This window comes from Choloepus didactylus, chromosome 5 (genome assembly GCF_015220235.1).
Source record: "Choloepus didactylus isolate mChoDid1 chromosome 5, mChoDid1.pri, whole genome shotgun sequence".
Lineage (NCBI taxonomy): Eukaryota > Metazoa > Chordata > Mammalia > Pilosa > Megalonychidae > Choloepus > Choloepus didactylus.
Genome location: NC_051311.1, coordinates 145,097,473 through 145,124,771, shown reverse-complemented (window position 1 = coordinate 145,124,771; position 27,299 = coordinate 145,097,473). Strand labels below are relative to the sequence as shown.

Genomic DNA, 27,299 nt, shown 5'->3' with positions numbered 1-27,299 from the left:
TGCAAGTCATTTGTTACTAATAATGGACTTCCAAAGTCTGCAAACGACTTACTCTCTCATATATAAATTACAGAGAATTCAAGTTAATCCCTGGGACACACCACCCTCAGCTGCACGGAGCATTGCTTCTGGTAAAAGTCCACAATCATAGGATGCGCTCTCATGGCCTTTATTTTTAAGGAGGCTGTCTTGGCTCTTAAGGGAAATCACAACTCCTGGAGTCTTCTATGAATTCTCCACCTCACAAGGCAGGGTGGTGTCAACAGTTAAGCTGGGCAGCCCTGTCTGTGTCCAAACCCCAGCTCCAGCACTAACTGGCCTTATGACCTTGGTCAAGAGACAGCCTCTCTGTGTTTCTCCCCTGCACATTGAGGATAATAAGAATACAACCTCTGTACCTTAAAGGTTGATGTGAGGACTAAAAAAGTTCATGTATATGAAAGACTTAGAACCGTGCCTGAAACCTAGGAAAGGCTGGTTTTGTGGGAGTGATTATTATTTGTAACTATAAGTCTTTTCCCTTTTATGAGTGTTTTCCTTGTTGTTTTGTCAGTTATCCTGTCTTGGTGTACAGAACAAATGCATCATCACTGCATTGAATCATGCCCATACATAAATACCTTGGCTAAGTCTGGAAGTCTTTTGTTTTTATGACACTTAAGATTCCATGGGCCTTGTCCTTGGCTGGTAACTGAAATGTGTCTTGTGCTTGGGTAACTCCAGGAAAAATAGGGTTTGGCCTGAGGAGCTTTTCCCTAGAATATTTCATGACTCTCTTCACTGGCTCCTCATATTGTACTTTGATTCATTTATCCTTCCCTCCATCCATCATTCTCAAGCTCGTTCTGTTTCTGGCCAGTCTGAGGAGCGGGGACAAGGGGACATGCTTGCCCAAGTTGCTGGGGCCATAGCAAAGCTGGAGCCGGGCAAAGGGGTAGAGCTGGGATCTGGTAGGTGCCTCCTGACATCCAAGGTTGAAGTTCCAAATACTTGGCAGCTCCTGTGTACTGTAGGTTAAATAAGTGTTTGTGACCTGATCTAAGTGTTGGAGAGGCAACAAAGGGACTCAAATAAGGACCAGTGCTGGGGCCAAGACTTGGTCTTCCATGTGTGAAAACTGCTTCGTGTTTTGGGCTTGCAATCAGAGTGACCGCCTGCATTCCTTATTAACTCATTGTTGTTCCTTTTCCCTTCTATCCCTGTGTAGAGATAAATAAATATATGTGTTTTAAATCTATCATTAAAAGAATGAAAAGATAAGCCACAGGCTGAGAGAAAATGTTTGCAAAACACATATCTAACAAAGGACTTGTGTCCAAAATATACAAAAAACTCTTAAAACTCAATAATAAGAAAAAAGAAAACCCCAATTAATAAATGGACCAAATAGCTGAGCAGACACCTCACCAAAAAATATATACAGATGGCAAATAAATGCATGAAAAGACTATATCCTATATGATTCCAACTAGATAACATTCTGGAAAAGGTAAAACTATAGAGATGGTGAAAAGATCAGTGGTTGCCAGGGGCTTGGGGTTGGGGAGAGGGTTGAATAGGTGGAGCACAGGGCATTTTTAGGGCAGTGGCGCTATTCTGTATGATTGTGAAATGGTGGATCCATGACATGCATTTGTCAAAATCCATGGAATAGATCTGTACAACACAGAGAAAGAATATTGTAAGCTATAGACTTTGGTTAATAATAATATATCAATATTGGTTTGTCAGTTGTGATATATGTACCACACTGATGCACCATGTTAATAATAGGGGAAACCAAATGTGTGTGTATGTATGTGTTTGGGAGGGGGGGAGATGGTGGTGGTGGTAGTGGTATATGAGAACTCTGTACTTTATGTGCAATTTTTCCTAAGCCCATAGCTGCTCTAACAATAAAATATGTTATTTTAAAAGTTGTCATATCATCAAGGAATAAGAAGGGAGCTCATTTCTTCTCTCCCTAAAACTATGGGCATCTGCCTCACCATTTGGAAGACTCATCTGGGGAGCTTCTGCAAGGTACAGATGCCCTCCCCTTCCGATTTCCTTGCCTGGGGTAAGGCCTAGGTATCAGCATTTCTTAAAACCGCCAGGTGACTTTAATGTTGCCAGAGCTGCAGGTGAGACCTGGGCATCCCAAGGGCTTCACAGAGCAGCTTTGGGCACCTCCACCCACCCCCACCCCTGTGGGCCTCAGGCTCCAGAAGAGACAGGTGACACCTAACCCTCTCCCCACCCCTACTCTAACTCCACAGATCCCAAAATAATATATCTATGTAACCTTTCAAAAAAGCTTTATAGATAGTACATGACCTATTGTTACCTACCTCATTTTCTTGGCAGTGTTTTCTAGATCTGTTTCCAAGATCCATCTTTAACTACTGAAGTAGAATTATTATGGACATTCAATAGCTATTCCTCCAAAATATGACTCCAAAAAGAAGGAAGAAGGGCAAGCTTTGAGAAAATGCATCTCTATTGCTTTTCCTATAATTTCTACAGACAAAACTTGCTTGCCTCTTTTGAATATGTACTTCACAAAGGCAGAGATTATTAAATATTAATAATAGAAGAATCTGAAAATTTACCCTTGTCTTTAAGAAAACAGAATAATGGAAACAAGGAGGAGGAGGACGAAGAGGAGGAGGAGAAGAAGATGAAGATGAAGATGAAGACGAAGAAGAAGAAGAAGAAGAAGGAGAAACAGCAGCAGCAGAAAAAGAATCATCATCATCATGATCATCATCATCATCATCATCATCATCTCAACCTACTGGTGAATCTGACCTCCAGACACTGGAACTGATTCTCTTATTCATTTGGAGTAAATGAACCCTAAACCACTATCTAAGTCAGCATTTCCCAAAGTGTGATCGGAAACCACCTGCATCAGAATCCCCTGGTTAGAGAGGCAGATTCCCCACCCCACCCCATCCTCAGGATTTCCAGGGACAGGGGCCTATCACCCAACCTGCATTTTAAGCCAGCTTCCTGAGATTTTGCTTGACTTTTATTTCTTAAAGTAGCAGTACCATCTTTAAAATAAAATTGTACATGGAGTGCCAATCAATAAACGCAGTGAACGTAGAGCTTCTCTAGTTGAGAAGGGGTAGTGATGTGGTAGGCTTGGGGCCATCCTTGGGGTTCAGGGACGCTTCCCCAAGGCAACCAAACCCAGCTGCTTGAAGGACCCAAACTTCAGTGCCATCTCTGCCTCCGTACTTCCCAACTCCCAGAAGCTGCCGGTCTTGTAACATGTGCCTTCCTACTCTCCCCTCATCTTCTCTCCATTGTCCGGGCAGGCTTTCTTACGGCCCTTGGTCTTCCTCTTGCCTCACTGAACTCTTTTCTCCTCAGCCATCTTACTCTCCAATGCATTTGTCAAAAGTCATAGAGGAAAAGAATTCAGAACACATAAGATTGTAGTAAGGCAAACTGACTTTTACAACATTTCTGTTTAACTCACTGAATTGTGGAAGGTAAAAGTCTTAATGTGTTCATTTCATCACACACCCCTCTGGCTGAAGTGGGCGTCAAGAATGCCCCAAGCCTTGCCCTGGTGTTACAGAGCTGCTGTCAAGGGCTGGATCTCACATTTTGTGGTTCTTTTTGGTACATCAAGTCATCCACATCACATTCTCCATGCAAGTCTAATTCTCATGAAGAAAATAATATTGCAGGCGAGAGTTTTGAAGATGACAATGAAGGAGTTGGGTGCCTCACAGGTCATGTCTTAAAGCCCTAGCTGTATTTATTTCAGGCTGGGAAGTGAGGAAAGGAGAACAAACTTCAAGTCTGTGGTTTAATTGAAAGTGCTATGAAAAGATGCAGAAGGAGCAGCAGATTGCTCATTGCCCACTGGCCCGCAAGACTGGTTTAGATCCAAGTGTAACTAAACTGTGATTGGGCAAATCAAGATACAGCATTTGGGTCAGCCACTATGGAGCTCACTGTGGCATCTCTTCGGTGGGGGGATTCAGAGACCAACTTAACTCTCTCTGATTTTTTCCCCTTTGAACAAGTGAGTATTGAGAGGGGCTCAATGTCAAGGAAGGCACTGGCCCCAAAGAGCTATTAACATCATTGCACCCCTCCCCAGTCACCCCCTTCTGGAGGTGGAAACCCCCCAAACATGATGGAAGTCCATGGAATGTCCAGTGGCAGGACCAAGGATGGGATTTGGGGCTGCATGCTCAGTCTAGGCCACTTCTGCCTCCTTTATCTACTGCATCTAAAAAATAGGCCATTTTTCTTATGTAAGAGCATCATTTTGATTTGCCTCATTGGTGGAGGTTAGAAAAGGATTGGGATAAGCTCTTTCCCTCTGACCCCAAACCTCTCATTGACGCAGGGCCAGTGACAACATGGTCTTGAGTCCTGGTGGGACTGCACAGAATCCACACAGCATATCTCTCCCAAAGTGACTAGGAATCCAGTACTGGCTCCCCAAGCAAGGTGCCAGGGTTACTGCACCATTTCACTGTGCTTTGCACTTCAACTCTTGCTAGAGCAGCAATGACTGGTATCTCCAGTGTTCATGGCCCAGGTGCAAAACCTGGTGCCAGAATCCATGTCAATTAATTTTCTCTGAAGATGCAGACTCCTTATCTGTTATTCATCTCTAATCTGTGGCCTGTGACAAAACGAGCTTCTTGGCAGGCAAAAGTAAGGCTTTACTTACTTTTTTGCTGAGCATGCTGAGCTTTAGGTCAGCTGGCAAATCCTTACCAGCTATTCCCTTAAAATTAATTTCCTGAGAACAAACCAGGATTTGTGGCATGAGCTGAGTTGAAGTAACAGCTGTTTTGCAAGTAGAACAATAAACTTAGTTTTAAAATATATCTGCAAAATTAACCTAAAAAAGTATAGCTTAGAAATGAATGGCGAATACTTCTGAAGGCTAGATTCACACCAATCTAACTCCTAATTGTTGAGAAATCTGTATTCAAGCAATGTCAAACAAGATCTGATTCACTTACTTATTCAATGTACATGCACCGCAAATGTGCAGACACTGCTCTGGGCATTGGGGATGCAGCATTGCCTTCATGGACCTTACATCCAACATATAGTCCTTGTTTCGATGGCTAATCTGTACTTGTAACTAAGAAACGAGATCAAGTACACGTGATCACAGATTTTTTCAAAGCATTTTAATTACCATTTCAGCAGGTATCATTTGTCTTGTCATGCTGTCAACATTCTATCAGAACCTCCACATACCTCACCCCTCCTGCTATCATCTCAGTCATCCCCACCACCCACATGCCACACGTTCAGATGCTCACAGCATATCTACTTGCATAATGTTACTTAAATCCTGTTTACAACCCATCAGACTTTTGGTCAGACACCTTCACTAGTTCCCTATTTCTAAATTAAAAACTTGTCCTTCTTCAAGATTCTGAATCATTTAACCTAATGGATCTAGTGTTCTGGTATTTAATTCATTCATTTAATTACACATTCAATCATTCATTTGCCAACAAAGATTTAACAGGCACCTATGGTGTGTCACGTCTAGGGGACACCATGCGGTATCTGTAGTGGATGCTGTGGTGTGCCACTCAGATCCCCAGATACCAGGAGTCTTGGTCACTTAAGGCTCACAGCTGAGTCCCTTTTGGAGAATTGCTCTTGGCTTGAAGGGGGCTGCCTCACCCAGGTAGACTGGAAGCAGTCAGCAGTGTTGATTAGTTGTGGGTGTCAAAGTCCTGGGATGATTTTGAACTACCCTCTGGCTTGAATGAGGCCCCTGGTGCAATTGCATTGCAGTTCACCTTCTCTCCCTGCCCAGTCTCACTTTCCTCACTCCTTCCAGGCATTGTTCTTGAGAGCAACCTCCATGCAAATTTTCATTTCAGAGTTCTGCTTTCTGGGGAACAGAATACAGAGCCTTCCCTCAAGAAGTGTATAGTCTAACACAGAAGTGAGACAAATAAACAGGCAAGGAAAGCATGTGGTAAGTGACAGGATAGGAAGAGTCCTGCTTACTAGATATATAGCCAGGGGCAGAGGCAGGGAGGGAGAAGTTCCTGCTGGAATTGATTCCTAAGGTGACATGAAGGACAAATCAGAGTTACCCAGGAGAAGTGGCAGGGGCTGCACAGGACAGAGGGTGACAGTCCAAGCACATGTGAAGGTCCAGAGGGGTAGAAAGTATAGAGTCCTGGGGGATGGTGAGAGGTGAGCTGGAGAAGAAAGGGCAAGGGGGAGGGAATGTAGGGCACAAATCATGAAGGGCCTAAGAAATCACGGTTAGGAATTTGGAAGCATTGAATGATGTTTAAGACAAAGAGTGGCATCTTCAGAGTTGCATATTAGAAACAGCCCTTTGGAAGATGGATGGGCAGCAACAGAGGATATAAGGAGACAACTTAGGAGATGTTGCTAAAGGCTGTAGGAAAAAAGATGGTCAATCAAGCAGTGAAGACCAAAAGAAAGGAATTGATTTGGGAGACATTCATGAGACAGAGTCAGCAGGATTTTATGACTGATTGGAAGTTGGGAGTGATAGAGGGGAAATAAGGATGGCTCCCTAGATTAAGCAATAGGGGGGTTGGTGGTGCCATTTACAGAGATAAGGAGACTGGAGGAGAAACAAGTTTGGAGTTGGGATTTGAGTTGCCAAAAAACATTCCAGCAGAAGTATCAAATGCGCAGTTTGATAGGTGGGCCTGAAGCTTAGGTGGAGATGCAGGTTTGGAAAACTCTAGTGAAGAGAGAGTAGTTGCCCAGAATGAAAAGACAAGAGGCTGATTTTTGATCCCTAGGGGACACCAACATTCAATGAACAAGAGGTGCCTTCAAGGGATCCTGGGAAAGAGCAGACAAAGAGGTGTCAGTCAGGAACACCAAGGTTTACCAAAGAAACCAAAGGAAGGGAGTGGTCAGATGACAAGATGAAGAGTGGTGGGTCCTGTGAATCTTGGAACATGGAGGTCATTGGCAACCATGGCAAGAGCAATTCTGTGAAGAATGGATGCAGATGCCAGACCTGAGTGAGCTTGAAAGTGACTGGAAGAGGAAGCAGAGGTAGCATGAGTAAGGAAATCTATCAAGAATTCTTGCTGTGAATGAAGGGGAGAGATAGAGTGGTTGCCTTGGGGAGATGTTGGTTTGGGAGATGGTTTTAATTAAGATAGGAACTAGGCAAGTTTAAGTCTGTTGGAAAGCAGTCAAAAGAGGGGGAGGGAAGGCCAAGGAGGCAGTTGGTAGAGTGAAGCGCCAAGGTGGTGAGAGGGACAGGCAAATCCCTGGAGGAGAGGTTGGCCTTGTATGCAAGAGGGGCCCCTCCTCATGAAGGGGAGGAAGGAAGAGCTTGGGTGAGTTCGTGGGTGTAAAGCAGGATGACAAAGTAACTCCTGTCTGATGATGTCCAGTTTCTCCATGGAGTAGGAGGAAAGACCATCTTCTGATTATGTGGGAGTTGGTGACAGTGTGGCAGGTTTGAAAGTTTAGCAAACATTTGCTAACTGTTCCGGAGAATGGATATCAGGGCAGCGCTGAGGGTCCATTTGCTGGTGGAAACTGATTCTGTTCCTGCCTTCCAAGTTTTGGGATTTCTCCAGCACTCCTTAGACCAGGGGTGTGGATCTGAAGTTGGATGACAGAATTATTCCAACAGTGGGATTTTTCCAGGTGGGTGAAGGTGCAGAGTAGGGAGCTGGGGATACTGGCAGAAGAGTGTTGCAAGGATGGGCCTTGGTGCTTGGGCAAGACAGGAGAGGAATAGGGGTTCAAGAGTTCCTTGAGGTGGAGCAAGCAAGAGACCTGGAGGCATTGGAGGTTGGTATTGGAGAGTGGGATGTTTGAATATTAAAATGCAGGGGCAAAGCCACCTTGGGCAAGGGCAAGGAGCAGGGTGAGACCATAAGAGGGGATGGCTGACATGGAGTAGGGGTGTAGATACCCAGAGGCAAGGATGCCAAGGAGCTGAGAGGCCCGGTGTTGGAAGGGTGCTGACATCATTCCTGCTATTGGTAGGTAGACAGTTTATGGTGGGGTAGGGGGCATTACTGGGCAGTTCATGCAGGACAGCATCATGAAGGGTAGAGATGACAAGGAGTTCAGAGGAACTTTCCAGGAGGCTGAAAGGAGTTCTGAGGAAGGGGGAAGTGGGGTTGTGGGGGAATGAGCCTGCCACACGAGAAAGGTCCTGTGGGAAGAGCCAGGAGGTGGAGGCCACAGAAGCGCTGAGCATATCAGATCACAGCAGCTCCAGGGAGCACTGGCTAAAGGTTGGGTAGAGGAATAGCTTGGGTGTCAGAGGATAAAGTGTGTGAAATATCCAGGTGCATAACCTGGGTAATGGGGACAGGAGACTGAACATAAGGTGTCTAAGTGAATCAGTTCCCAACCTTCCTCAGTGTCTGGGGTGGTGAGAGGGAAGGTCAGGCCTCTGAGCCCCCCAGACATAATCAAGTCCTGGCCCAGGTAACAGGCTGGAGTTGGAATTCACTGGGTCCCAGTATTCCTAAGACCCTCTGAAGGAGTGTAGCACCCTTCAGGAAGGAGTCTGCTCAGGTCTGGATTGATTTGGGGGGAGGAGGGGGCTCTGAAAGCCAAGCTCCAGGTGGTGGCCCTCTGGGCATTTCATGCTCCATTCATTGGTTCATTCATTTATTCTCTGTTTCTCCCATTCATTCATTGCTCGAACTTAGTTAGTTATTTCTTCCTTTCCTCATTCCATAAAAGATTTAAGATGTTGGTACTGGTACCTTCTCTGTGCCAAGCACCATCTGAGTGTTTCAGAAATATGCCATGCTGTTCCCTGTTGATATTGTCTTTTCCATTCAATCTAAATCTGTCATGCCAACAAGGCCTAGAACAAGTTTGACCTTCTCCCTGTAACCTCCTCAATTATGTCAGCCATCGCAGCTTCTCTTTGCAACCCTGCCAGTACTTATTCTTGGACTCACAAATTTTTCTCCATAATTGTATTTTATTCTAGCTTGCCCTGTCTCTCTAACTAAAGTGTGAGCCCTTTGGGGATGGGGACTTAGTATATGAATTTTTAATGTCCCTATTAGCTACTAAGGCTCTAAGGACATAGTAAGCCCTCAATAACATCAACTGCATTTTTAAGAGACACACCTCTCTATAATAGAGATGCAGAAATGTACTATAACTAGGAGTAATGATGAACTCTCTGAGTTTCTCAGGAACACTCACTGGAGCATGAACAGTTTAAATTACAAGGTCAGCTATAAGAAAGACAGGAGATAAAATCTGAAAAGCAATAAAGTAGCAATTTACATTTGTTCTCACCAGAGACTAAAGGAATACATTATAACACAGTGACAAGTTAATGTTGGAGCTTTGCTGAAAGTTCAATGTTACACACATATAGTTTGTTGCACCCATTTTAGGTTTCTAGTAGTATTCTGGAATTAAGCAGGTTCTTCTCTTTGTATGAGCAACCCCTGAGGGGCACAAATGTCAAAATCTAAAACTTACCCCCAGGACAAATCTCCAATAAAGAGATGGAGAGAAGTTGTCTAAGGAAATGAGAAATCAATGCCATAATCCAGCTTCTCCTTTAGCTGTCATTCTATGGGTAGGAAAGCAAGTGGGAGGAAAAGGGGAAAATTTAGAAGTTCTAAATGGGGCCTTTAAAATGCCAATGTAGAAAAACAAGGAAACTGGTTCCTAGCGCAGTCTTCCCTTTACCAGATTTAGCTTTTTGCTGCCCATCTAAGAATGTTTCCCTGCTTCTTATGTTTTAACACTGCTAAGCTTTATTTTTCTGCATTTCCTTGTCTTCCTCTAAGTAATTTTTTATTTTATGCTAATTTTCTTTTAATTCCCTCCCTCTACATTCCCAAAGTTTTTTAAAAAATTAAATGTCTGTATTTCAATGCCCAATGCATAGTAGCTCTTAGTGAGAAAAGGATTGGGTTTGCACCCCTGGGACCAGACCAAGGATTCTTCATGAGGAGCTGCTGTTTTGTGTTCGTGTCTTTAGAATCCTCTGCCTGGGCCCAGGACTTCTGCAGTGTCAGTCAAACAAGGAGGTTCCTTTCTGGTGCATCTGGAACCCCTGGAAAGAAAAGCACATTAAAGGTGGTGAGAGATAGTAATGCTTAATCTAAATTTGTTATAACCTTGAATCAACTCATAGAATCCTCTATACACAGCACAATTTTAAAAACACAGCTTTCAGTTAGTCAAACTTTTTTTAAGCATCCACCACTATGTGGCAGCCACTGTCCTAAGAATACAGATATGAATAAACTGCATTCCCTGCTCCTGTGGATCTCACACTTATAAGATGAAATCTGGCATGTAACTTCCCTAGACTGTTCTAGTTTCTACTCCACCACTCTCCCTGTGTGAAATGACCTCCTCCTTTTTTGGGGGTGGGGGTGGAGGAATTAACAAGGCTTAATGATGTCCCAAGTGGGCATCATTTGTAGTGTCTCAGTTTGCCAGAGCTGCTATGACAAATATCACAAAATAGCCTGGCTTTTTTCATGTGGGAATGTCTTTTTGGAGTCCAGAAGGAGGACTGTTGGGGATTGAATTATTACCCAACAAAAGACATGCTCTTAATCTTAATCTGCATTCCTGTGGGTGAGAACCCATTTGTAAACAGAACCTTTTAAAGATGTTATTAGTTAAGGTGTAGCCAAATTGAATTAGGGTGGTCTGAATCTGTATTACTTGAGTCCTTATAGAGAGGAGAAATTCAGATATGGTCAGAGAAAGCAACAGAAGGAAAGCAAGGACATTGCCAAGTGATGGAGGACTGCCATCACCAGAAAGTTACATCTCCAGGAAAATGCATGGCCTTTTCACCTCCAAACTGTGACCCAAGAAATTCTTGTTGTGTAAGCTAATGCTCTGTGTGGTAGCAGCTCTGGAAAACTAAGTCATAAAGCACAAGTTGGAAGCAGGAATCATTCACAGGGAATCACCTGCTCAGAACACACATTTGATAGCTGAAAAGCTTAAAGCCCAGAGAGTGCAGGACTGGTACACAGATCACAGAGCTGTCCTCACTTTCCTGCCCTCTATTCCAATGCACTCTCCCCTGGCTCACACCCGATCCTGGATTGTCAGCCCTCAAGTTCTGGGAAGGCACAGGGCTTACCATCCTCCTTATACATCATCTATTGCTGTTTTTTTTTTTTTTAGCAATTACTTTGATCCAGGCCATTACCTTTAACATTTATTAAGTACTCTGATGAAAGTAATTGCTAGATGCATTTCATATGCTTTCATTTACTTTTTACAGACCTGTGAGGTAGGTGTTTTATTATCCCCATTTTAGGGATGAGGAAACCTAGACTCATAAAGGTCAAGTAACTTGGCCAAGGTCTTAGGGCTTGTAAATGTCAGAACAGAGATTGGATCCTGGGCTTAAAATTATAATATTTTAAAACCAGTACTGCATATTGCCCCTCTCTGGGATTTTCCACATGGTTGCCAAGCCAAGAAGGGAATTCAGCACTTGTGGCAGTAATAAAAACCCACTGGGTGTTGTCTTGAACATAGGTTTTCCTCTTTCAAGTCAATTTAACGAACTTTCATAGCCAGGCTCTGGGCTAGGCTCTGTGGAACAATGTGAAGATGAGTAGGCAAGAGTCCTTGTCTTTCAGAGATTGGAGACTGAGTGGGTGAGGTGGGCTAGAATGACAGATCATTCACTCATTCACACCTTTATTCATTTAATGAGTTTGTTCTCTAGTAAGATGGTATCCAGCCCAAGGGAGGCAATTCTTGAATCCAGGACCCACCATGTAGAGGAGGGAACATACAAGGAATTCAGTAGTTCCAATGTCAAACCTTTTATTTCATGTGTCTTTCTGATCATTAAAAAAAATCATTCAACAAATTATTTTCATCACCCTTACTGGACATTGCATTAGGTTTCTTTTAACCTGACAGGTTAATTTCAGTATTAATCCTGGAAGGTAACGTTGGATCCATCTGACACACTGTTTCAGAATCCAAGCATTCTGCCATTTCACTTTTAATCACTTTTTAAAAATCGGTATCTAAAAATAGCTGTTCCCGCTCCAACAAAGACAACATCTGAAAATCCAAATTCACAAAATAGTCAAAATATGAGGGATAATTAGTTAGCATGGCATGTTTTTCCCTTTATGAAAGAATTCATGGTCCCTTAGATAAGTATAGCAGTGAATGAATGTTGGTATTAACTTCGTAATAAAGAGATAAATCACTGGGCAGGGAAACCGAAAGGGTGAGGACCCATAGCCACAAAAAGCCCCTGGAATGACAACGATGTGGCTTAGTTTACAATATTGGGACTAAAAGACAACTTTTTGGAACAAGGCCACAGGACACAGCAAGGAAGGGAACCTTAGTGGTAATTCAGGAGGATGTAAGGCTTCGTGCAAACAGTGCCAGGTGGAGGGCGAAGAGGGAGATTTGGGATCTGCCGGGTTTTCTTAACATTTCTGGGCTTCATTCTCTTATGCATTCCACTGCCTTGTCAAAGGAAACCCGTTTTCGACTAAAGCCTTGTATTTTATCAGCAAATAAACGTTTTCTGCTTTCTTCCTATTAAACACCAAGGTTACAGAATATGAAACTAACAGAACACACTTGTTGATAATCTTTCCTTCTAGGGCAGTGCAATTTTATCTTCAGACTGGGTGCGAGTCAGGGTTTCCAGTTTCAATGTCTTAGGCACACTTGTGCCTCGACCCTCGTCAGCTCCACGTGAGATACTTTGCTGCCATTTTAAATCGAGTTGTACGGTTCTTACCATCTGTGAACAGGGGAGCTGCACTCGGCTCTGCCTTAAGTTGAGAGGGCCACACATTCATTCTGGAGTAAACCTAAGACTGTGGTTTTATTTCTACCCACACGCCCCAAAGCGGCTAACGAGGGCTTCCAGTGCGCACTCGCAGCGCCCCTGGGTGGACGCTCCAGGTCCAGCGGACCCGGCCCCTGCCGCCCTCAAGATGCGCTGCGCGGGCTCCGCCGGGCTCCAGGCGCAGCTTCAACCCAGTCCCAAACTTCGAAAAGCGACCCCTGCCCGTTAGGGCTCTTCTTCCTTCCCGGCCATTCCCAGAGAGGAGGGAGGCAGCAGCTGGGTCCTGAAAGCCATTCGCGCCTTGCCATCGGCCAGGCCCCCAGGGCCCCGAAAGAGGGCGGAGTCGCCAGGCAGCCACTGGTTTGGTTCTTGCCCGCGCCGGGAGTTGGCGCGTGCGCGCTGGTAGATCGGGAGCGCGCGACCGGCGCGGAGGGGGCGGGGCCCCGGCCTCTCGCTGGGTGTCCCCGCCCCCGCCCCCCGGCGTTCTGCGGTCGCCGTGACAACGGAGCTGTGGCCGCGGCGGCGGGTGAGCGAGTCCGGCGCCGCCTCCCGGCGGCACCGCCAAACAAGCAACCGCCGCCCGGCCTTCCTACTCTCCCCGCCTCTCGGCCCGCGGGGAGGGACGGGTCCGCCCTCCACCCGCCTGCCCGCCTGCAGGAGAGTGAGCGGCGCCCGGGCCGCCCCGCCAGCCTGCCGTTCCTCGGCCGCCGTTCAGGCGCGCGCAGCGAGCGGGCGCGACTATGCCAAGATGGTCCTGCAGGCGCGGAACAAGCACCGGGAGGCGGCCCCCAAGCCGCCCCAGCCGCCCCGCGCCTCGCAGTCACCGCTGAGGGGGTCGCCGGAGGTCGGCGCCGGGGAGCCCGGGCCCGAGCGCGCGCTCCTGTCCCCGGGGCGCAAAGGCACTGCAGGCAGGAAGGGGGCCCGCGCCGAGTCCGCCACGCCGCCCGGCGGGGGCGGCCTCGGGGGGCGCCTGGCGGCCGGGCTGCGCGGGGCGCTGGGCCTGCGGCGCGCAGGGCGCGGCCGGACCTGGACCACGTTCCTGCTAGGTGAGCAGCCTCGAGCGCGCGGTCGGGGGCGCCCCGCCGCCGGGACGCGGAACTTTGGGGCGCGGCCCCCCTTCCCTCCCTTTCCGCCTCCGCGCCGCCGAGCCTTGCTTGCGGGTTTCCGCCAGTTTGCAAACCTCTCTGACTTTTCTTCCTGGGACATTCTTACCTTCTCTCCTCCCCCTCTCCTGGCTCAATCTTCGCACCCTTCTTACCAGGTCTCTTTAATCTTTGCTTTAAAAAAAAAAGGCCCCGAGATCAACAGCTGCCCGGCCTGGCTGCGAGCGGGCTGGTCTGCGCTACCTAGACTTGGGCGCTGCTGATTGGTGAGGACCGTCCGCCTGCCCGTTACCTCCGTCCATGACCCGGTGGAAGGTTTGCTTTGGGTTGGCAGCGATTCATTTAAGCGCAGTGGAAAAGCGCGTTTCCTGTTCTAGAAAGTTGCTAAACTTATAATTAAATTTTAGCCTGTGTTTTCTTCTTGGCTACAAACACCGCCGGGGGCACTGTGCTTGTGATTCCCCACGGCGCGTCACTTTCCACGCTGTGTTGTGCTGTGTGCACCCGGGCCTTAATCTTCCCTGCTGGCCCGGAGATGGTTGATGAGGAGGGCACCCCTCCTCTCCTTCTGCCATGAACAAAATAGATGATGTGTAACAATGTGCTGGGAAAAAAATAATAATAAAGTTGAAACATTCACATGTTGTGGACCAACTTCAGGTTTCCTTTGTTTCCTGATTTACGTTCCGATAAGGCAAGTTACAGCAATTTGGATAATGGGCCTAATTTTTCTAAGTCAGCCAGTAAAATGATGTAACACTGCCTTTCCTATTTAATGCCATTAATGAGCTTTGGCTACTGATTATTAAATTACTGATGATTTATTCCATATTAGCTTTGCAAATTCCCTTAGTGACCGAAAGCTCCCTTAACTAGGAGTTTGGGGTTCAATATAGGTCGAGGAATAGAACACAGCAAATCCACTTCCCCTGAGAACACAGCTGCCACTTGATGTCTGTCACTCTGTCTTAAGCCCAGTCAGCACTCTGTGTGCTTTAATGGGCTCAGAAAAGTTGATATAGTTATTGGGGGTATTTTTTTTTTTTTAACTAACATGGATTCAAGCCTAGAAAATTCAGTATTTTCAGTATATTATCTCTTTTTTTCACTAGTGAGCTTGAAAAACATGGCCAGTGCAGGTTAGATCAGTTCACCTTGGGGAGGCAGCATGGTACAGTGCATAAGGAAGAGGCTTCAGATCCAGCTCCCTATGGTTAAGTTTTGTGTTAAGTTTCAAGTTACTTCCTTTGTGAGCCTCTCTTTAAGTGGGATTTACACCTGCCCTACCCACTCCACAGAGATGTCCTGAGGAGCAAAACAAAAAGGGGTGGGTCATATATGGGAAGGCGTTTTGTGTCTAAATTCTTGAACAAATTGTAGTTGCTATTATAAAAACAAATGCATAATAACTGATTTCGTGACAGATGAAGTTGCATTTTTCTTGGATGGGCTAGTATAAACAACCACTTTGTAGTAAAATATGGAATGGCATTGCTTCTTAAGGAAGTTTACAAAAACAAATCTAAGAATTATAATATCTATTGCCACTTTTTAGCATATTTTCTTTTCTTGTAATTGTATTTCTTTTGAATCTTCTTATATTGGCTGGCTTATGTTTGGTTTAGTATGCCCATGCCTAAATACAGTTTCTTAATATAACAGTGGTGCACTCTGCTTGACTTGCTCCTCTGGGAATTGGAAACAGGCTCAGTGAAGGCGCTGTCCTGCATTCTTGGGTGTACCCTGGTCACTGGCCATCAGATGTATGCAGGCTGGGCGAGCAGACCAAGGTGTAGAGATCTTTTAACCTTGCTGACCATCTACATGACGCCACAGGGTTGCTTGAGAGAGTGTTCTGGAGAATGATCAGGTCTGGGGTGCATGGTTTCCTATACCTCCTCCTAGACATGTCAGTTCCCCCCCCCCTGCCATGTGACCTGCCAAGGCAACAAAAGGCCACTTGGATCCTGCAAAGAGGAGCAGGGTTTCGGTGTTTTTGAAAGCTGCCTCCTCTCCTCTCTCCAGAATGAGTGAGAGTTGAGCTGACAATGTACTTCTTTAGTTGGGACTTTAAAATAGTTCTTTGGCCTTCACATTGAAAGGCATTGTGTTTTTCTTAATTTGTCAAGAGATAATTGGTAGCTGATTTTTTTTTAAAGAAAGATCAAGTACACTAACAATTAAATATTAAACTATGACCAAAAAATTGCTTCATATTGTTTAGGAAGAAGTTTTTTAACTTGAACTTCGTGATAGAAACTCAGATTTTTTAAGCATTAGAAATAAATCCAAGGGTCTCTAGTTCAGTTTTTCATTCATCTCCTTTCTATGTGCCAAGCAGCCTTTGCTTAATCAACTTCACTGATGGGAAACTCACCACCTACCAAGGTGGTACTTTCCATTGGGCAAGCCCTGCTGTGTTGTTAAAAAAAAAGTTTTAATGATTATATGTTTTTCTTATTTGTGGACATTATTTACTTTTTGTTTAATGGGAACAGTTGTAAAAAAGCATTCTTGAAATGTCTTTTTTAGAAGTTTAAACCCATTAGCCCCCTATATCAGCCAGGGGAGGCAATAATGTAGTAAGAACCACGACAATGATTCTCAAACTTTTTTGACCACAACCCTCAGTAAACAGTAAACAATACACCTGCTCACGCCTCTGAAAATGCAACCCAGTACACATATGCATGTATCTGTTGATCTATCTATTTATATCTATCAGTTCCCTGGTGGGAAACATTTAATAAATGGACTGTTTTCAGAAGTGTGAGCTGGCATCCAGTACTGTCAACAATGGAGAGTTGCTACCACTCTGAGCCTGAAGGAGAAGGAAAGCTTCATCAGGAGCTGAACCCAGCCTGAGCCCATGCTGTGGAAGCCAGAGTGACCAAGGGCAAACACTCCTCCCACCTCCCACCGTCTGGTTTCCTGCTAGTACCTCTCACTGGCTGAGCCAATGGAATCAGAGACAAGGGGCCCAGCTGAAGCCTTCTGTAGAGCCGCCCTCTTGGGGCTGGGAACCAGGCAGAGAAAGGAAGAGAAAGGATCTGTAGAGCAAGTGGCACATATATGCACATGGTTCACTAAAACAAGTTTCATGTAACGATTCTTACCCTTTTATCACATGCATTGCACTCTGGTTTTCTATTAAAAAAAATTTTTTTTAATGCTGCTTATAAACTACTAAATTGATTTCATTATCCAGTGTCTTGACCCCTAGCTTGAAAATACTGCTTTAGAAGAACAGTTTTCTGATTCTATACTTACTTCAAACTGGTTGGGTGCCTGAGCAAAGCATTTAGTTTTTCTGAGCCTCAGTTGTGCATCTATAAAATAGACCAGTGGTTCTGAATTTTAGCTGCACACTAGAATCATCTGGAAACTTGAAAAAAAATCCCCTATCCAAGCCTTACTCTGGACTAGTTAACCCAGCATCTGGGGCTGGGAAAGCATCTGTCATTTTTAAAGTTTGATTTCCTGCCTGTCTTTAGAAGCACACTATCCAGCATCAGGGTGACCGCATCCCCACATGGCCGCAATCAGCTGGAACTAGGTAATTGCCTCTTCCACTTTTAAATGGGGTCGCACATTGTCCAGTTTGCCACAGTTTTCCCTAAACTCTATTGCTCCCTCCAAATTGGAGCTCTCAGTTGCCATTTATCATCTAATGTGGCTATTATAATTAGAGTTAACAGATGAGTGACACAGTTCTTGTACCCATGTTGCTAACCAAAAAAGGGAAGACAAAAGGATAGCTGGAGAGAGCTAAGTGTTTCAAGGAAAAATGGAAGGGCGTCTACTCTGTGGAAGTGAAAAATACATATGGTAAACATGCGAACAAAGCATGTCTGGCGAAAATCTGTAACTTAAGATATCGTTTATGAAATAAGTATAATAAAAACCATAATCCAATATAGGAAAGATAAAGGATAAAAACTTTTGGGTTTCTCCTGTATATCTGTTCTGTTTTACTTACCTCACCTGCCTGGTTCCTCTTTCTACTGGATGCCCATAGCACCTTCCCAGCTGTGACAATCAAAGTGTCTCCAGATGTTGGCACACATCCCCTCAGAGGCAAAATTGCCATGTTTAGAGCCACTGCTTTTATTATTTATATAATGGGGAACACGTGACTTGTTAGGGTCCAGAAGGAGTAGGAAGCCCGGTGAAGTGAGAGACTTGAGTCCAGGGGTTGGAAACGGGAACGGTGGCGGACAGTGTGCTGTAGTGGAAGTAGTACAGGCACTTCGGTACTGACCTGCATTTGAATCCCGCTTCTATACTCAGAAGCTGTGGATCCCTTAATAATTCTGACTCTTGGTTTCCTCAACTTTAAAATGGAGATAATAAATAATAAATGCCTTGCCTGGTTATGGTAAAGAATAAATGAGATAATGTATGTAGAATAGTACAGTAGCCTCGTTCATGTTCACCAATTATTGAGTGCTTACTGTGCCAGGTGTTGGACGAGCTGGGGATAAAATAGAGAATAAGACAGCTGAAGCCCCTGTCCTCATGGAATTTAACATTCTAGGAGTGTGTGTATGTGTGTGTGTGCAAATAAAAGAAAATAATTGCACATAGTATTAAGGGTGATAGAGGAAAGAAGCAAGTGGCTGATAGAGAAAAAACAGAAATGCCCACTTGAAATTGGGTGAAGAAAGGTCTCTGGGAAAGTGACCTTAAAGCTGAGATCTACAGGAAGAGAAAATGCTAGCTGTCCAGGGGAAGAGGGAGAGAGCATTGCAGATGTAGTGAACAGCATTTGCTAAGGTAACATATTGAAAGAAGATAGATCATCAGAGTGAATAATGAATGAAAATGAGACGGACAGGAACCAGATCTTGGGAAGGAGCTTGCATTTGTTCCTAGTGCGATGAGAAGCCAGTGAGGGTTTTTGTTTGTTTGTTGACAAATTCATCTTTGTGGGGGAAAATGGGTTGTGGCAGGGCAAGAAGAGAAGCAGAGACGAGTGAAGAGACGCTTCCAGGAATCCAGGAAGAGAGGTGGTTGGCCTAGATTAACGAAGTGGCAGTCCAGATGGAGAGAAGTGGGTGGATGTGAGATGTATTTTAGTGATAGAAATGACAGGACTTGCTGATGGTTTGAGTTGGGCTTGGAGTGAGGGAAAGGGACGAGTTGTAACTGTTAGGTTTTTGGCTGCTGTAATGGGAAAATAGTGGTGTCATTCACTGAAATGGTGAAGACTAGGGGTGTGGGGGATAGGAGAGGTTTGAGAGATCAAGTATTCTGTCTTGGACGTATTGCCTTTGAGATATTTTTGAGCTGAGTAGAAATGTCAAGTATGTAGTGGGACATGGGAGCCTGGTAGTTAGACAAGAGTCCCGAGTAGCAGCATAAAGAAGGGAGTTATCAGCAGATAGGTGGCATTCAAGTTGATGGGCATTGGAAATAGCACCTTATGCTGATACAGGGCTTATTCCCTGCCAGGCTGTGTTCTAAGTGCTTTAGATTAGCTCATTTAATTAAATTTATTTACTTATTCCTCATCCTGGTGCTATAACTATGATACCCATTTTACCAGACAGGTACATAGATGTTAAGAAACCTGTCAAGATCACAGCTAGCATGTGGAAAAGCCAGGATTTGAACCTGGGAGGTGTGGTCTGAAGGTTCATGCTCTTACCGCTGTACTATATGTATACTTCATGGGCTCGAGGGTGAGAGTGTAACAAGAAAAGGAATGAAGTCCTGGGATCCATTTATGAGAAATGTCCACATTTAGTCCTCAATAAATATTAGCTTTCTTGTCTCTTTCTTATTTCAGGGGAAATAAGGAAAAGAGGAGTCATACCTAGTTAAGGGAATAAAAAGGCAGATGGCGGCGGGGGGGGACATGTCAGGGGTGGCCTAAGAGACAAGAAAAGTGGAAGAAACGTGAGACGTGGGGGCTGTTGGCCGTCCTAGGGCTCTTGCTTTCCAACACTACCTAAATGTAGCTGAGCACCAGCTCTGAGTGGGTTTATGTTAAAGCCAGGGAGTAGGGTAGGAATTGGGGATTTTAAAGACTTTCTTCAATACTTCAAGTCATTTTTCCCTTTCTAAAATAGATCTGTGGTTAATTGCTTAAGAGGGTGTGAGGGCAGGCCAGCTCAGCTCACTGCTCAGCTAGGTTGATCTGTGGGGTGCGCTGGACACAGGGACCTCTCCTTTCCTTACAGTCTGCCTCGGGCCCCTGTTGAAGGACCACTTGGGAGGGGGAGGAGCTTGCAGGCTGAATGTGCAAATAAACTCTAAAAACTTGAAAGAGTGTTTATGATCACCTAAACATCTTTTGTTAAAAGATACAGAAGGTTTCCAAATATGTGACGTTGATGACTGCTCTAATAAATACCAAATGTGATGTGTTTAGTTTGTGTAAATATAAGGATGTATTATCAATTTGTGATTGATTTTTGGCCAAGAATATGGTATCCATACTGAAAGCAGATACATTTTTAATCTCTACATATGTGGATTTGGATGTTGCTAACATTTTAACATAGCTATTATTGTAAGTTCTAAATGCTTAGTATGTTGGTGTATTCCTGCCTCTTAAAGTCTGTGTTGATGGGATATTTACATTATCATCATCATGTTTTTAGATGGGGTAACTTTTTGGCTTTATAATTTATATGTTTAGTCCTAAATTCTTGTTTTGCTCTTCATCTTATGCCATCAGATTGTGCTTTACCCAAACCATCAGAACATCTGCTACTTTTTCACTCTTCCAAAGAAGGTAGCTTTCTTTTGTTATCCATTCTAATAGTTTACCAGTTCTCAAAGTTAGTAAGAATTGCATCTATTTCTAGGTCAAGACCTTGCTGTTGCTCTTTAGTCCTATAAAAGACAGTTTAATTTTATATGGAAGATCATTTCTCCATGGGTGATCATTCATAATTTAATCAAGAATAATTGAATAGGAATAAATTTAAAAAGTGGAAGAATTTTCAAACTATATAAACCTTTAACTCTTGTAGCATATTTTTGCCTTAATACTACTTTTTACTTTCTCAGCATTATCACTATTTTTTTTTCATGAGTACACTTAAATGAACAGCTCAGCATATCTTCATATTTGTCTGGCTTCTTTCCTCACATTTCACTTCCTTTCCAAAGTTACTGACATGTAGGAGTGTCTCAGTACTACCACTGTCACTTAATGAATGCTTGGATGGCCTTTTATATTTTTAAATTATTATAGTGGTGCATGTTAACATGTTAGCCTGTTTGTCACTGAAATCACTTACTGAGGTTCCAGTGTGGGTTGTTTACTGATGCAGGATGGGCATTATTTTATTGACTTGTTTACAGTAGCACCAACAATATCTTAAACACAGTTTGAAAATCACTTGATCAATTAATTTTGAAAACATGCTATTGTTGACAAATTTTTAATTTGGAGAGATTGTCATAATTGAGGAGAGACCTTACACGTATTTTTATACTAACTCAAATTTGCCTGAAATGCTACTGCTCTGCACCAAATATTCCTATTTAATTCTTAGTAGTAATTGCTGCTTTTTGTATTACAGCCTTTTAGAGCTGCAGTTCTCAAACTGCAGAATCTTTTTTGCCAGGTTTTAATACTAATCCTGAAGTACTTACATAACTTGCACAGTGCTACTATTTCCGACACTTTAAAGGGCATTTTTTGTTTGTTTTAGTTTTTTGAATAGGACCTTGTTTCTCACTTTTCTAGTCTTTGTTCTCTGTGGAAATTTCATAAAAATCTAGGATTAAATGTTACTTCCTAGTATTTTACAGGTGAGGAAACTGAAGTAGGCCAGGTGAATGAATAACCCAGCGCCCATTAGTGAGTGTACTGAGTGAAGTTTGGGGTTGAAATTCTTTTAAGGTCTCTTGGCATTGCTGTCTGTCAAATTGTAAATTTCACATCCAAAGTTTAAAGCAGCTGTCAAAGATGCACTTATGGGAAGATGAACTCATTAATGTCCCAAGATCCATAACTCTTTGTAGCAGTAGCACTATTTTGCTGGCTTCTGCTCATTTGGAGAATCACTCTTATATCCTTGTACTCAGCCTGTCCATCTCCATTTGGCTTTGCTTAATTATTTTTTTATATGTTTAAGGTATAAAACTATTAAATTCTGAATTGGTTTTGATTGTGTTGGTTGATTGTTTGACATGGATGTAAAAACAGAGTAAAATGGTAATTATGGTATCACAATTTTCTTAATCATATAAATTAAATAATAAGCAAGCATTTTGATATCCATGGGTGGTTTGCAGTTTGGGAAGAATCCATAACCTTAAGACTGGAAAGATTTATCATTTAACAAGCTTTTTAAACTTCTTGCTTGAATATGATGGGCCTGGGTGTATATTGTGTATGTGTGAATCTCTTTTTGTCTCTAGTGAAGAGATGCAGCACCTATAGTTTTATGTTTAAATTTATTAAAGTTTTATAGCTTCGCCTGTGCTAGCTCAGAAACATTTAATAAGGCTTAAAATTCATGTGCTAGTATATTTGTTATTTTGATTGTATGTTTTATTTAGCTACATGCCTTTAAAAAATTGAAATGTGCTATTTTTTTAATAAAGAGAAATTTACTTTATGAAAATTATTAATATAGATTACTGTTTTATTTCAGAATCTTTTTATTCAAGTTATGTGAGGATAAGACTTTTTTAAAAAAACTTATTTTTATATATGTTCACATTTACAGGACAGTTAACAAAAATAATACAAACCCCATACAGACAACTCCAACATACCCTTCCTGCCCCACCAGATACCCAGATCGGACAATTTTAACCTTTGGCCACATTTTCTGTATTGTTCTACCTATTTTCTGAATACTTGAGTGTATGTTATATATGTCATGCCCCTTGAACATACAACACTGCTATGCACATTTCCTAAGACCAAGGATATTCACTTATGTAACCACCTTAAGTACAGTTATCCAGTTCAAGAAATTTAACATTGATAATAAAGCTTACAGTCTATATTCCAATTTTTTCATATGCTCCAATAATGTCCTTCTAAGTCTTTTCTCCTCCCTTATTAAATCTCATCCAGGATCACATATTGCATTCAGTGGTCATTGTCCCTTTGGTTGCTTGCTTTTTTTTTTTTTTTTTAATTGTGAAAACATAACTACAGTATAAACTTTTCCCATCTTAACCACTCCCAAGCACACCATTAAATGGGAACAATCACATTCACAATATTGTGGTACCATCAACACCCACCATTACTAAAATTCCCCCTTCTCCCCAAACAGAAACCCTACACCACTTATGCACAAACTCCCCATTCCCTTTACCCCTACCCCAGGCAACTGGTACTTTAATTTCTATGAGCCTCTATATTGTCCAATATTTTCTTTGTAGTTACCATGGGGTTTAAATTTAACAGCCTGAATCTAAAACAATCTGGTTTGCTTTGATACCAGCTTAACTTAAATAGTATACACAGACTGTGTTTCTGTACCCCTCTGTCCCTCAACCTTTAATGTAGTTCTTGTCAAAAATTACGTTTATACATCGAGTTCCTACACCACTGATTTATCATTAAATTTTATGCATTTGCCTTTTAGATACTGTAGGAAGTAAAAAATGGAATTTCAAACCAAAAATGCAGTAGTATTGGCATTTATGTTTACTCATGTCATTACCCTCACTGGAGATCTTGATTCTTCATGCAGCTTTGATCTATTGTCTTTTGTCCTTTCAACCTGCAGAATTCTCTTTAGCATTTCTTGTAGGGCTGGTCTAGTGGTGATGAACTCCCTCAGCTGTTGTTTATCTGGGAATGTCTTAATCTCTCCCTCATTTTTGAAAGACAGTTTTGCCAGGTACAGAATTCTTGGCAGTTCTTTGCTTTCAGCACCTCATAATATTTCATCCCACTGTCTTCTTGCCTCCGTGGTTTCTGATAGGAAATTGTCATTTAATCTTATTGAGTCTCCCTTGTGCAAGACATGTTGCTTCTCTCTTGAGGCTTTCAGAATTCTCTCTTTACCTTTCGCATTTGACAGTCTTACTATAATATACTCAGGCATGGGTCTTTTTGGCTTTACTCTGTAGTTTGTTAAATGTCTTGGCTGTGTATATTCATGTCTTTCATTAATTTCGGGACATTTTCAGCCATTATTTCCTTGAATATTCTCTGTGCCCCTTTCTCTCTTTCTTCTCCTTCTGTGACTTCCACAGAACATATATTGGTATGCTTGATGGTGTTCCCCAAGTTCCTCAGGCTCTGTTCATGTTTCTTCATTCTGCCTTTTGCTCCTGAGACTGAATGATTCCAGTTGTCTTATCTTCAGGTTCACTGATTCTTTCTTCTGCCAGCTCCATCTGCTGTGGAACTCCTCTAGGGAATTTTAAATTTCCATAATTGTGATCTTCAGCTCTGTTTGGTTCCTTTTCGTAATTTCCATCTATTGATATTCTGGTTGTGTTCATCTGTTGTTCTCCTGATTTCTTTCAGTTCTTTGTTCATGTTTTTCTTTAGTTCTTTGAGCATATTTAAGATCATTTTTTTAAAGTCTTTGTCTGGTATTTCCCAGGTCTGGTCCTCCTCATTGATGGTTTCTATTGTTTTAGTCTTCTGCTCTGCCTGGGCCATTGCTTCCTGTTTCTTTGTAAGTTTTGTAACTTTTTGTTGAAATCTGGACATCATTGTGTTATCACTGGAATTTAGACTCTGAGGCGTCTGTTCCTGAAGTTTGTATCCAGGTAGTGTTATGACAGAGATTTCCTTGAATGCCAGGAACTAACAAAACAAAGGAGAAAAAGAAAACACCTTTCTCAGTCTTTGCAGGTTGGCCTGTACAAGTGCTGTCCTTCTGAGCTTATTCATACAATGCGTTGTATGAGAATAGCTCCAGGCCAAAGCCTAGGGACCTCCCTGATCATTTCTGTGCCTGTGTCTTGTGTCTGTGTGTGTGTGTGTGGGGGGGGGTATGTGTGTTTGACCCTAGGAATGCCCCTGTTTACAAGGTTACAAATGTCCCCTCTTCCCTAAGAAACCATTTTCTCCCAGTCCCAGGCACTGCACTGTGTGTCCTACAGCCAGCAATTCCTTGGCCCCATGCAGCGTGACTTGACTACTCTCCCAGAGTGTTCCGTAGGGGAGTTCTCTGAACTGCCTTCTACACACAGGGCAAGTTCTGGTACCATGAGTCCCTTAGGCCACCTTAAGAGTGGCTGAAAAGGGACACTCTGCTTCCTCTGGAACTGGGACCAGGGTCTGCACTGGGAGCTGGGGCTCAGCCCAGCGAGGCCCATGGGAGGGGCCAGGCGGAAGCCATGGGATCCTTTTTCTTGGCTTGGTGTTCACCCTCCTACTGCAGTCTTTTGACTTTTCTGGAGCCCTGAGAAAGATGTTTCTGCTCTTCTTGGTAGTTGTCAAAAGTGTCTGGGGGGGTTTGGTGCCCTCAAGCATCTCACTCCACCAACTTCATCCCATTGTAAGATTTTTAAAGGAAGTCAGAATTTATTGCCTTAAAAACACATATGCTGGGTAATTGTTGTATTAAGTGTTGCCTTCTTTAACATATAAATATTTAAATTATGTGAAAATTTACTTGGTATGTTTCTCTGTTTAAAAGTCTAATTATATTCTGTTTGGGGGTGGTGATGTATACTTCTCATACTCTGGAGTTTTCATATACTCATTTTTAAATAAACTGTCCTTGATCTTTTGCTCCTTCTAAGGAGTTCGGGCCATTTGCCTGTGCATCCTTTTAGTTGAATGTGCTTATTTATATTTTCATGCCCGAGCTTTGGGTCCTGGGAACAAGAACGACCAGGACCGTCCAGACCGCACATGTCTCAGTACTGTGGCATGGGGCTCCCTGGAAAATAAGGCCCTGCCAGCCTCACAAATGCTCCTGGGTCGTTTTTGCTTCATATGTGAAAGTGCTTTGTACCCTGCAGACTGAAAAACAAATGTTAGGCATTATTCTTCTAAGAATTTCCTGTTTTTTTTCTTAATGTTGTAAAGCACTATTTTGCTAAATGCCAAATATATGGAGGAGATTCAAATTAACTAAAGTCATCCTTAAAGCCTTCATCACGTAGACCACTCTGAGGCCCAGATCTTACTAGGAGCAGAAGTTTTCTTTGTCATGACTGTGGTTTTTAAAGCAATCCTGCTTCTCCCTTAGAGACTCAATATCCCTATTAGTAAATTGAGCACATTCCTTCTTTCCCTGTTCAAAACAAAACAAATTAAAAGGGCCAAACCTACCAAGGCTTTATAGTTTGGGAAGGAGGAAGATCAGACCGAAGACAGAAAATCACCATGGAGACTAAAACAGAGTATAAAGCCTGAGTATTAGTGGTTATAGCAGTAGCTATTCAAGGTCAATAAGTGTTAGGACCAGAGATAGTCAAGTAAAAATCTCTTTTTACGTTATACTTGATGAAAATGAGACCCAGAGAGGCTAAATAATTTATGTCACATAAAACCAAAAGAATATATCTTCTTAAAAATGACCTTCTTACCAGGGGAAGTAAAAAAGGATTTGATTTTAAACTTTAATTGTTTTCTTAATTCTTATGTTCAGCTATCAAGTTTTGTCAGTTTCTCTTTCAGATTATCTTCTGAAATTATATTTGGCTTTTCCTAATAAAGCCCATGTCACTACTGCTGGTCCAAATCTCATCTGATACCTGGATTGTCAGTGTATTCTCTTCATTGGAATGCATCTCAGAATTTAGTCTGTATCAAAGTCATCTGAGGGTTTATTAAAAATGTAGATTTCTAAGCCCCAAGTGAGATCTGATAAATCAAAGTCTCTGAGAGTGGGGTCTAGGAATGCAGTCTTAATCTGCTCTTCCCAGATCAGTATTCTTAATCCTGGTTACACAGTAGAATCACCTCGGGAGTATTTAGAAACCCTAATGCCAAGCCTAGAAACTCAGAATCACTGGAGGCGGTAAGGAGGCCTCAGGATTGGTCATGTTTCCAGGTGATTCCATTGTGCTGTCAATGATGAGACCCTCTGCCCTTTAAAGTGTTTATTAATCCCCTGGGGGTCTTGTTAAACTCTAGATTCTGATTCAGGAGGTCTGTGGTGGGGCCTGAGATTCTGCACTGCTAATTGTCCCGGACGATTCCATTACTGCTGGTCTTAGACTACACCTGGAGTAGCAAGGAATGGATTCTCATTCAAATTTGTGAACAACTTCCTAGATTTTCTTCCAGTCATTCTCTGCATCAGTGTGCATCAGGATTGCTTGTGAATTAAAAAGCAAAAAATCCCTGGAGTTTCAGATTTAGGTGCCCTGGATTAATCCCTTCAAGTATCATTTATTTTATTTAGTGCCACTGGTGAGTCTAATGCAAACCAGGATTTGGACTGCTGTGGCTCTATACTGCTGCATTATCATGTTCTCCTCTCTGATACTTGCTCTGTTTCTTG

The 27,299-nt window shown here is 43.0% G+C and overlaps 1 protein-coding gene across 1 annotated transcript in view; it reads left to right on the top strand.

Annotated features, from left to right (window-relative positions):
- Positions 1-13,421: 13,421 nt before the first annotated feature.
- Positions 13,422-27,299, top strand: part of DPY19L1 (dpy-19 like C-mannosyltransferase 1) — a 116,806-nt gene continuing 102,928 nt past the window's right edge. Inside the window, exon 1 of the mRNA XM_037837059.1 lies at positions 13,422-13,839. Within this exon, the coding sequence (XP_037692987.1) occupies positions 13,542-13,839 (298 nt within the window). The 5' untranslated portion in view covers positions 13,422-13,541. The remainder of the gene's footprint in view (positions 13,840-27,299) is intronic.